Below are 12,812 nucleotides of genomic sequence, written 5' to 3' on the forward strand. Positions count from 1 at the left end.
AGCCGGCAGCGAGACAGAGAAGGTATGAGACAGGGAAAAAGAAAGAGAGAAAGGGTTTTTGCGGTGGTTGTTCGGCGAAGTTGGAAGAAGACGAAGATGAAGATGAAGGTGGTGGTTCTGTGGTTCTGACGAAGACGCTGGGGAGTGATGATCGATAGTGCCACTGCGTGGGTGGTCGAAGAGAAGCTAGGGATAGAGAAGGGGGAGTAATTCGAACTTCAAAGCTCTCGACTTCTGGTTGAGTGAGTGACAGAGGACTTAGGGCCGCTGGCTCTTTTCTTGGTTTGATTTGTAGCAGTTGGGAAGCTAACCGATGCTATATTGATTTCTTTTGTAGCATAAGTCCAAATTGCTACCATAACCGTTACTATCTTGCCAATTTGTGGCGGTTTGATAAACAGTTGCTAATTAACCGCTGCTAACCTGCGCATTTGCTATAGTGCATGTCCCAAACGCCAATGTCGCAACTTTGTTATTTTTGCATCTTTATCATCATGGAAGTTGTTATTGTTGTCGTTGTTGCTACTGTTCCACCAACTATACTACCTTGATAATGATACAAGTTTTTTCTTCGGATGCCTTTTATCACTACTAATGCTACAAATTTTGTTATAAGAATTCCATTTTTCATTTTCACCACTAGGCCACTTGATTCTATGACCCCAAGAAAAATGAGATTCTTCTTTAAACTTGGCATGTATCAAACATCCTCTAATATTTTGGGCTTTTGGCGGATCCATTTTGATTTTTCAGTCTGATTGAATATATCCCAACTATTTTAGATGGAATGTTATTTTGCATGTAAATAACTCCACCATTTAGTTCTTTAAAATCGGAAAATCATTCTCGAATGGGTTACATATGATAGATGTAACTTAGATTCAAAAGCCACTCATATGAGTGGATTTTTGTTGATAATACGATCAACGAGTAGTTTGAATCTTCATTCTCACACTCAATGACATTTGCATTCCGGGGATCTTTTTATTTGTTCTTCAATTTTAGACAGTCTTTCTTCCAGTATTCTTTCTCACGATAAAAAGTACACTTATCTTTCTAAATTCTGGTTTTTCACTTTGATCTACCTCTTCTATTCTTTATTTGGTGTTTTTGACATTATTCTCTTGCTACCAATGTTTTATTTAATTTGTCACTGCATGTTTATTAATCTTCTTTTAAGATATATAATATAGAATTTAAAATTAATAATTTATGATCTAATATTTGGAAATTAAGATAAATAAAATAATTTTAAAAAAATAACAGATATTGGATAAAAAAAAATTAGTTCTATAACATTGTTGGTTTGAATATTATTGTTGTTATGGCAAAGGTGCTGGAATGCTTCACCACGTTATCTTCGTTACGAGCTTACGACTTACAATGCAAGCCGTTGTATCATGTAGTGTAATTCATCGTCGAAAATATTCTTTAATGAAGTTATATAAACTTATTTCTATTGAGCGTCGATCTGCTATTACGTGTTTTTTGTCGATTAGGGGTGGTAATGGGTAGAGTAGGGTAGCGTTTGGATCTAACCCTAATTTTATCCGCGGGTTGAGATTTTTATATAAACTTAATCCTACCCTATCCGTGGGTTGAAAATATCCCAACCCTAACCCTACCCGCTCTTAACCTGCGGGTACCCGACTCTACCCGCGGGTTACAAAAAATATACAATATTATTATATAACTTGATGATAATTTAAAATAGAACTGATTTTTATGTAAAAAAAAAAATTAAATTATCAATTAATGATTTTCTTTTAGTGGTTAATGATCTTTTGCATTTAGTGAGAGGTTTTTGATTCAACATCCATTTAAAACATATTTTTATATAAGTATATAACATAAACATATATAGAGTGCGAGTTGGTCGGGTAGGGTTGAGGTTCAACCCGCACTTTATCCGACCCGCACGAGAACCCTACCTGCACCCTACCCTACCCGTTGCGGATTGGGTTGGCAACCCTATCCGATCGGATGGGGTCGGGTTGGATACCCGCGGGTAGGGTACATATTGCCATCCCTATTGTGAATACAATGTAAAACTATGAAGATATTAGGTGATTTCTATTTGGAAAAATATAGATAGACAATGAAAATATTAAACAATGTGAACAATAGATATATCGGATGTTCATTTCACTAGGTGTGTGGATGGTTGTTTTAATATTAAGATTTAGATAGATAATTTAAAAATATAGTGTATTTTAATTTAATTGGTAGTTGTTCATGTTATTCAAAAAAATTATTAATTACCTAGTATTACCCTGTTTAAGATATTATGTAAATGCTTTTAAATATGATATAATAAACAAGAAAGTGATTTACATTTAGTGTGTATGTGTACGGTTATCCAATAGGATAAAAAAAGATGGCTTCGTATATAATTGTTAACGATAGTAGTAGTATATTTTTTATTGGATAACAAACATAGAAGTTAGTTAATTTTTTTTAATTAGATAAGTTAGTTGTTAAAAAATGGTGAACTTGATTTGCTTTCCAACTATAATAATAAACTTTGTTCATGTGGAATGAGTAAATTAAATACAGCAGCATTAGTTGACTAAATTATTTTGGATTATATTGAAGGCTAAAGAGAACTAATGGTAATTGTTAGCGACGCACTTAGCCTAGAGCAGAGAGTCAAGCAAACAACAAAGCCTTTCTTGATGCATGATTCATGCAGGTTTCGCATATTCAACTGTCAGTAACGGTTTTCAACATTGATTTTTAATTTCTTAGTACTGCAGACATGATATCCGGTATCTGCAAGCGCCACTTTCTAGAATTATTTTTATTTATTCTTATCATACTTGTTAAAGTTTATCAGAGATAGAACAATATCATTTTTTATAAAGATTTAAATATTTCATCACTTATGAGCTAATTTTGTAAGTTGGAGTCAAATTCACTTAATTTTAATGATCTTACTCTATAATTTATTCTAAGATTGTTAGCAGATCGCTATAAATGTTCAATCTTATAAAATTGATCAATGATCATCTATCGTATATTTACCCTCAACTCTAATATATTATTAGAGTATCTAAACAAATTTTTGGCAAGTTGATTTTGTGATGTATACTCATCTAATTCTAATAATAATAGCTAGTGTTCCGTCCTTATGTTGCCGAGGTATAACGACTCCTTCTGCCTGCAACTGTGTTCAGGTGGAAGAGGTATGTGCTCAGGTGGAAGAGGTATACGTCGGCTAGGTTGGAACACCGCGGCGGGAGCACCTGTAAAAAGCATTCCGACGTTCAAGTAAGAATGTGAGTTATGAGAAAATAAGAGAAATTAATCAGAGTGAGTTGTGTGACCTCTCTTACTCCGGAGTTACCTATCTGTTTATATAGGCGTTTGAGGTTGCTTAGTTGGAGTTAGTTTCGGGATTCTCCGAATTTACCGAAGTTATCCAGAAGGCTAACGTTTGACCTGTTAGTTGTGGTTCCGAGCTTTGTTAAGCTTGTCCGGATTTTGTGTTAACGATTTTGGAGATAGTTTTTGACTTGTTGGGAGCTGTTATCAGATTACGTAGTCTTATTAGCCAAGGCATAGGGTATGTATCAGCTAGTATTAACCAAGCACGTATTAATTAACAAATTAGCAAATAAAGATTTAATTTTTTTTATATTACTTTTCTATTTATGATAAATTTAAAGAGTGCATTTAAAATGAAAACTGCTGGTTAGCATAAACAGTTAAACTAAATAGACAATTTTGAAGCGCGCAACGAGGAGATTCAAAGTATTGGCTCAAGGATAGGAAGAAAGTAGAAAGTAGACAGGATTTGGGAGATAGCAAGAAAAGCAGCACAGCATTTGAAAGCAAAAACACTGAAAAAGCAAGAGATTATTAATTAAATAGTAATAAGAAAATAGGAAAAATGTGATTATATGGTAAACTCAATGGGGGCGCCGTTTGCTTAGCGTAATTCGAGGAGCATATGATATTAGTAAAATGGCACCATTCACGCCCCTTCTTTTCATGTGAATGTTGACAAAAGATAATAAGCCAATGCGAATATTGGCAACTTTGCGCTTTTGGTCTTTGAGGAATGAGTTCGTCCGGTCCTAACTGCTCCCAAACATAGGTTTGGTTTTGATCCATTTGAGGATACATGTGATTCCATGGCGGAACACAAGCCAATCACAAGAGGAACATAATCAGAGGAATATGTCATGTGTGTTTTCCAAATTCTTGATGCTAATTAATGGTCCTACAATCTCGTGTGATCTTATCAATTATCATACTACTAAACATGTCACATTATTATTCTATATTGTATAGTCTTTTTCTAACTAGGCCATTCTTCATTCATTTGAATTTTCATGTCTTTTCCCTCTTTATGAAATAAAATAAGCCTAAATGGATTGGCCAATGGAGTGCGCACTGGTCACTACTACTATTTTATACATCAAACAAAGATTTTATCAAACATCATAATGATTTTCCTTTTATTTTATTTTTGACGTGGCCATTATAACGATCATTGGATGAAATAAAATGGTAATCCTGCCGTAACAATATAAATATAAAATGTTAAAAATAAGAGTATAAAAATATCAAATACGAAATATATTTAGAGAATTTGATGAATCTCCGATTATTAAGAGGTATTCATATAGTAGATATTAGGTTGATGAATAATGATATTAAGGATTTTACTAAATAGACAATGATTTTTGTGAATAATGTGAATAATGGGTTCTAAAATTAGCTTAATAAAGTAAAAAAAAAGTATAGATAGATAATGAAAATATTAAACAATGTGAACAATAGATATATCAGATATTTAATTCACTAAATGTACGAATAGTTATTCTAATATTAAGATTTAAGTGAGTAATTTGGAGTGTAGTATGTTTTACTTAAATTAGGCCAATTTTAGAATCTATTGTTCATGTTGTTCAAAAAAATTATTGTTCACATTATCTAATATTTTTATTGTCTACCTATACTTTTCTTAATATTAATGCTATGACTGTTTGGTTATCAAGTCGGCAATAATAACTAATAAAATCGTTGATTAAAAACTAAAAATGAATCAAATACTATTTAGATATAATGGATGAGACAAATATTTTTAAATACGCAAATAGAACACATATTAATAAATGGACGGTGTTATTAGACATTGAAAGATATTAAATTTGCAAAATGGTCGCTAAATATTCTGTAGAAAATGCATAAGTTAGCAAAAGATACGAAGGGATGGTTAGAAAGCGTTGTTTTATTTGGTGTAAAACTGTAAATAAATGCGAAAGTAATGCTGATTAAAAAACCAATTATACTTTAGGTACATAAAAACTCAGTAATTAAAATAATTATTTATATAAAATATATATTAAAAATTAATTAAATAATATATATATTTACGTATAAATATATAAGTAATTTGATGATTATATTTTTAGTGTGTATATATTATTTTTTTAAGAAAATTATAAATTGAAATCACATGTCATAATACTGTTTTGGCATAAAGAATGATATACTTGTTAAAAAATTGATAAAATGATTAAATTAATAATAAATAAAAATTGAGATAAACACATAGCCAATGTATATGGGGCATTTTGAAATTTGCATGGACGGAAAAGGGGGCATTTTGAAGTTTATCAAAACCCCTATTGAAGGGCGAAGCAAGTGTATAAATATTTATTTTGGGGCTAGCAAAAAGCCTTGAATTACGCTACGTGATTGTATGGGCTAAGTCTCTTGGATAGCTTTGTTAAGTTAGGTAGTATTATAAAAGGGGGAGGAGCTTGTAATTCATTTCCATCAAGTGAGGCAGAGAACATTGGAAAGAAAAAAAAAAAGAATGTCCATGGCAAGTAGTTGCTTGTTTGGGGTGTTGACATTGCTGTTGTTAGTGGTGGCGGAATGCAACCCAGTGAACTACAGGGATGCTTTGGCAAAATCATTGCTCTTCTTCCAAGGACAGAGGTCTGGAAGGCTCCCTCCAGACCAGCAACTCAAATGGAGGTCCAACTCTGCCCTCTTCGATGGTCGTTTAGCCAATGTATGTTCATCACATTCCCTGCTTCAACTTTTTCATCATCATTTATCTTGCTTAATGGTTTTTTCGTTTTACTCTTCTATTAACAATGCTAAGTGTATTAGTTGGTGGAAACTCAAGAGAAATCGACTTTACGTGAAGTTGATACTTGAGAGTTGTTAGATGATTTGACTGATTTGACTAAATTTTTATCCGTCGGCTCTCAGCTATTAACTTCATGTGACTTTTTACCATATTAGTTAGTAAATAGATCGAGATTACACGCATCCAGAAACAAACAAAGGACATTGCAGTACTGAAATCATCTTAAATACTTGCTTCTTTTCCAATTGCTTTGGACATATTTTCAATTTTTCCTAGTTTTTTATTCTTTTAGAGCATTATCGAATACCGAGCGATTCGATTTAAACAGTACCGAAAGATTCTTTTCTGCACACAAAAGTCAAACAAAAAAAATTGAATAGTCACGGTCTCCTGAATCTTGGCATTGTCATTGAATTGGAAACATCACTTTCCCCTTTGCTAATTGGAGCTTTGTACTGCGCGATGGTGCCTCTGTGCCTCTTCACCCTACTCTGCTCTACTCTTCGCATGCATGAGTCTATTTCACTTTCCACTTTTCCTGTTGACCAGCCAATTCTTATGACCCATTACCGTAGTTTCCCATATTCAAAACAGGGGATATATTGTATTTTAGAAAAACACGTTTTTTGCTTTACATTATTTTATACTTAATTATTTATTTTTATTATATTTTTACTCTCTTCTCATAAATATTTGTAATATAGAAAAAAAGAAAAAATCATTCTTCGTATGTAGTATATAATGTCTTTTTCTAAAAACAAAAAAACAATAATCATTAACATAAAGCCTTTGTATCACCAACTTCTCTAAGGTAGTGTTTGGTGGAGAGACAGAGACGGAAAGACTGAGATTGAGAGACAGAGACTAAGAGACAGTGATTGAAATAAATCTCAGTATTCTGTTTGGTGTAAAATGGGAGACAAAAATTGAAACAAGAATAAAACTCTAATTTAATTTGCACAAAGGATAAAATTGGAATTAATTAATTGAAATGAAAGTATTTTAGGTATAAAATGTTATTAAAGTTTCAGTCTCCATCTCTAAAAATTTCAGTCCACTGTGTTCCTACTTTTTGGAGGTACTGAAATACTGAACTTTTAGAGACAGAGACAGAAATTTTAATACCAGTCTCTGAACTAACAAACACGATACTGAGTCTCAGTCTTTCAGTCTCTGTCTCAGTATCTCAAAACAAACGCTACCAATAGTTCCTTTTTATATTTTTAATGTTTTTTTACATAACTCATCTTGGTTTTTATTATAATGTGTTCTTTTAATTTTTAATATACAATGATCAATTATTTTGAAGATGAAAAGTGAAGATGAAATTTTGTTTTGCAGGTGGATTTAAGTGGAGGGTACTACGATGCAGGGGACAATGTGAAGTTCAATTTTCCAATGGCATTCACGACAACGATGCTATCATGGGGGACACTTGAATATGGGAAGAGGATGGGTCCGGAAATCAAAGAAGCAAGGGCTGCAATTCGTTGGGCCACAGACTACCTTCTAAAGTGCGCGACTTCCACACCTGGGAGGCTCTATGTTGGTGTTGGAGACCCAAATGTGGACCACAAGTGTTGGGAGAGGCCAGAGGACATGGACACTCTTAGAACTGTTTATTGGGTGTCTCCTCAGAACCCTGGTTCTGATGTGGCTGCTGAGACTGCTGCTGCCCTTGCTGCTGCCTCCATTGTCTTCCGAACCGTCGACCCAACATACTCCAACATCTTGTTGAGGAATGCCCAGAAGGTTTACCAGTTTGCATACCAGCATCAGGGTTCTTATAGTAGTTCCCTTGGATCAGCAGTTTGCCCTTTTTATTGCTCCTATTCTGGTTTCAAGGTAACACCACACACCAGTTATTATTCATTTGAATAATTCACTAATTAATTCATTAATAAGCATTTTGTTGTGTTGGTTGTTCAGGATGAGCTATTGTGGGGAGCTGCGTGGCTTTTCAGAGCAACAAATGCTGTTTACTACTATAATTTGGTCAAGTCCCTTGGAGCCGATGATCAACCAGATATCTTCAGCTGGGACAACAAATATGCCGGTGCACATGTCCTTCTTTCCAGGGTAAAGTAATCTAATTCACCATGTGTCCAGAAACACTAAATTAGTATATTTTGTGTCTATCTTGACAGGAAGGACACGGAGATACTAACAAGGGACACAACTTATTTTTTATTGTTATATTTTTTATCTCAAAATTTTTTAATGAAAAAAATGAGAATAAATTGAATTTTCATAATTTGTTCTAATTTATCACCAAACATAATACAAGAATACAAAATTTTGTGTCTCTGTCAGTACCTTGTCATGTCCTGTTCTCAGTGTCTTGTCCTGTCCTGTTCTTAGAAACAAACGCAGCCAAAGTGTATATAGAGAGTGTGTGTGAGAGAGAAGGTAATGGTGCCTGATTATGTTTATAATGCAGAGAGCATTGGTGAACGGTGATAAGAACTTTGAACAATATAAGCAAGAAGCAGAGAATTTCATGTGCAAGATCTTGCCCAACTCTCCGTCTTCAAGCACACAATATACACAGGGTAAGTAAAAGTAACAAATAAATATAGTTTGAAAATGAAAATATAATTAATTAATTAAGGAATTGATGCACAGGGGGACTCATGTACAAGCTTCCAGATAGCAACCTGCAGTACGTGACATCGATAACATTCTTGCTTACAACATACTCCAAGTATATGGCAGCAACAAAGCACACATTCAACTGCGGTGGGGGAGTCCTGGTGACTCCAAATACACTGAGGAGTATTGCGAAAAGGCAGGTAGACTACATATTAGGAGAGAACCCATTGAAGATGTCATACATGGTAGGGTATGGTCCATACTATCCCAAGAGGATTCACCACAGAGGATCTTCCTTGCCTTCACTATCAGCTCATCCGCAGGCAATAGGTTGTGATGGAGGCTTCCAACCATTCTACTATTCAATGAATCCAAACCCTAACATACTCCTTGGAGCCATAGTTGGAGGTCCCAACCAGAATGACGGATTCCCCGATGAGCGCGGTGATTACAGCCACTCCGAGCCTGCAACTTACATCAATGCCGCTCTTGTCGGCCCATTAGCCTACTTTGCTGCTACTGCTTGACTGCTACTGCTTTCCCTTACGGCCTTAAGCCTAATTAATTAACTGTAGATACAACAAAAACATCTACTTAACCCTCTAGTCTTGTTTTAGTTTTACCATCCACAACCACAAATACTTATGTTGTACGCCGTGTGGTGCATTATATATCTCATAGCACCCCAAAAGTTTATGTCATCGTCATTCATCAAGTCAAATATATTATGATTCCCTACTCTCTACAATACTGAAATACCCATATCTTGTGCATTTTGATGGCGTTCTCTAAAGCTAACGAGTAACCAGTAATTTAAGCAAAGTAACATCAGTGAATTTGGTAATTGTGATTTGTGAATGCTAAGAGACGTTTTGTCATCAATAAAATGATAAGTGAATGGTAGATACACAAATAATAATGGCATGGGAACTTAGCTCATTATGTAAGGTATTGACCCACTAAGGTAACAAGAGTCATATTAGTTTTGGCAACTAGAATGATTCATCGGATTTGACCCACAAAAATTACTATTGAGCCCGACCACATATTAATAATTTAATATACATGTGGTTAGGGATATTTATATGCCTCTTGCAAGCTGCATTCATCCTAACTAAGGCTGGATTTTGTTTAAAAATTCATAGTATGTAGTTATTAACATAAACTAAATCATAAGCATTGCTAGAATTTTTAATATTATATTTTTTATTCTAGTCCGTACTTAGAATGAAATTATGAGGGAATGAACGTAATTGGAATGGTGATGACTATGTGGAGATGTAATGTAACTGAGAGGGAAGAAGAATTTATCATGAGGGAGAATTAGAGAGGGGAATTACGAGAAACTCATTGGCTGGTTTATTCAAACTAAGATTAAGACCCACGTGATGTGTATAAACTAAATTAATTATATTATATATAATAAATTTAAATTTAAATACTATGTTATTTAAGAATGAATTAGATAGGAGTAATAAGCTAGAGAGTAATGTTGTGTCCAAGGGTGAAGATTGTTTTTTTTAGAATAAAAAAAATTTACCAGTAAAAATCTAGCATGTGTAATATACATATTTGTTTTAAATTTAATATATTAGTTTTTATAGTTTTACTAAATTTATAATTAAGTTTATATTTTTTTAATTAGGTCTTTATATTAATTTTAATTTTATAATTAAGTCTTGTCATTGTAAAAGATGTTAGAGTTAACGAAATATTTATTCATAAATTGAAAATACTCACAATTAAGAGTTTAATTAGATTATTCATCACATATTTTTTAAAAAGAATATTCTGTTAATTTTAATATTTTTGATATAAAAATAATTTAATTACAAAATTAAAAGTAATATATAGATTTAATTAAAAAAAATTAGACAACATTTTTATTCATACCCTGACCCAATACTAAGGCCCAGGTCCAAATAAGCCAGAAAGGCCCAATCCGTAAGATTGGCCTTCGCACATAACCGACCTCTTCAGAAGAGTCGGATTCGACACAGACTTCGCTCTAAAGAAGTAAGGAGCATAGGTTAGCTGGCAGATAATGCTTATTCGAATAAGTAACTGCCCCTAAAATCTCTCAACCCACTTCTATGAGCCATATCTCTACTTCCCTAAGATAAAGGGACTGTTATCCTCCTTTAAAGGTGGAACTACTCCAATGGTGGTTATTGGTTCACCACTATAAATACATTGACACCCCTCAGGTATCCCTAAGTTCCAATACTCTCTAAACCTGTTTAGGCCTCTACTGACCTAAGCATCGGAGTGTCTTTGCAGGTACCACCCCCCTTCTTTCATACACACTAGTCGGTCGGGGGCTCCCTGACGCGAAGCAAGTCGAAGAATTCATTCTTCAAACGATTGGGCCAACCCAACGAGTCCAGCCCACTAATCTCCGGTTACCCAACGTAACATTGGCGCCGTTGCCGGGGACCCGAGAGATCAACCAGTAATGGCAGACGATTCACCCGAAGATGGCCACACAGCGTCTGATTCTGAGCAAGAGAATCAGGACATTGGGACAACGACGCGAACATAGCCGCCCACCAAGGGGTGACTAACCAGCATAGAGAAGGAACCTATGGGTTGAAAGACCCAAAGGCAAACTCTTTTGAAGGGCGCGAATCAGGAAAGGAAAGACAACCCTATGCAGCCGATTTCATGGGATTGTTCCACGGCCACCAAGGGAACCTGGAGCAGTTGGAACAAGAACTGGAACGACAACGAGAGGCAGAGAGAAACTTGAGGAACGAGATCGAGCGACGAAAGGAGCTTGAGGAAAAGCTCCTGAAGTTAGAATCTGCTCTCAAAGGTCGAACCTCTCGCAGTGACCGAGAAGATTCTCCCCTAGTGGGAACATATTCGTTCAGTGAGGACATAATGAGGGCAAAAGTTCTAAGGAACTTTAAAAGCCCTGATATGGACCTCTACGACGAGACTACTGACCCAAAGTATCACTTAAGCAATTTCAAAAGTCGAATGTACTTGTCCGACGCTTCTGATGCTACCCGCTGCAAGGCTTTTCCAACAACCCTTACTAAAGCAGCGATGAAGTGGTTCGACAGCCTCCCCCCAAGGTCGGTCACTAGTTTCGACGACTTGTCTCGAAAATTCCTCATGTGGTTCTCTATTCAGAAGGACTAGGTAAAGCATGCACCGAGCCTCCTGGGTGTAAAGCAGAAGGTCGGAGAACCTTTGAGAGGATACATGAAAATGTTCAACAAAGCATGCTTAGAGATTCAAGACCTGCCCACAGAGGCAGTAACTATGAGCCTAGTAAATGGACTCCGAGAAAGTCCTTTCTCCCAGTCCATCTCGAAAAGGCACCTGACCTCCTTAAGCGATATACAGGAAAGAGTTGAGAAGTACATCAATATGGAGGAAAATGTCAGGCTCCGAGAGCCAAGTTGGCGACCTGGGCTCTCTCACTCGTCAAAAGAGAAAGAGAGAGAGCCCAAGAAAAAGGAGGAAGTCGGCCCGGAAAGGCCTAGGAGATATCACTCATATACTCCTCTGCGAGTTTTCCTAGTTGATGTCTAAAGGAAAATTTGTCATACTGAAAGGCTACCTCCCCCTAGACCCATTAAAAACAAGAAGAGGTGAAGTCGTAGCGACTATTGTGAGTACTATAAGATATATGGTCACTCAACAAATGAGTGTTACGACCTAAAAACGTGATGAAAAAGTTGGCCAGAGAAGGTCGGCTAGACAGATATCTCGTTGAGAGGTCGGATCATCATGGGAAGAGGAAGAGAGACAACGAGGACCGAAGAGATCGACCACCACAGACCCCGGAAAGACATATACATATGATCTTGGGGGGATTCGGTGGAGGCGGCCTCACAAAGTCATCTCGAAAGAGACATCTGAAAGAGGTCTACCAAGTCGGGGGCGAAGCTCCCGACCTCCCTACCATTTCTTTTACTAAGGAGGATGGGCAAGGCATCATTCCTGGACACGATGATCCAGTAGTGATAACCATTGTTCTTGCCAACACCCATTTCCACAGAATCCTGGTGGACCAGGAAAGCTCAGCCGACATCCTGTTCAAACCAGCATTTGATAAGTTAGGGTTGGATGAAAAGGAGTTAAGAGCTTACCCCGA

At 35.8% G+C, this 12,812-nt stretch overlaps 1 protein-coding gene across 1 annotated transcript; it reads left to right on the forward strand.

Moving 5' to 3' along the window:
- Positions 1-5,765: 5,765 nt before the first annotated feature.
- Positions 5,766-9,452, forward strand: LOC112752083 (endoglucanase 9). Its single transcript, XM_025801474.3, has 5 exons — positions 5,766-6,031; positions 7,454-7,957; positions 8,042-8,191; positions 8,553-8,664; positions 8,738-9,452. The coding sequence occupies exons 1-5, from the start codon at positions 5,831-5,833 to the stop codon at positions 9,229-9,231; spliced, it is 1,461 nt and encodes a 486-aa protein (XP_025657259.1). The 5' UTR covers positions 5,766-5,830; the 3' UTR covers positions 9,232-9,452.
- Positions 9,453-12,812: the final 3,360 nt, after the last annotated feature.

Source organism: Arachis hypogaea, chromosome 19 (assembly GCF_003086295.3).
Source record: "Arachis hypogaea cultivar Tifrunner chromosome 19, arahy.Tifrunner.gnm2.J5K5, whole genome shotgun sequence".
In the NCBI taxonomy this organism is placed as follows: Eukaryota; Viridiplantae; Streptophyta; class Magnoliopsida; order Fabales; family Fabaceae; genus Arachis; species Arachis hypogaea.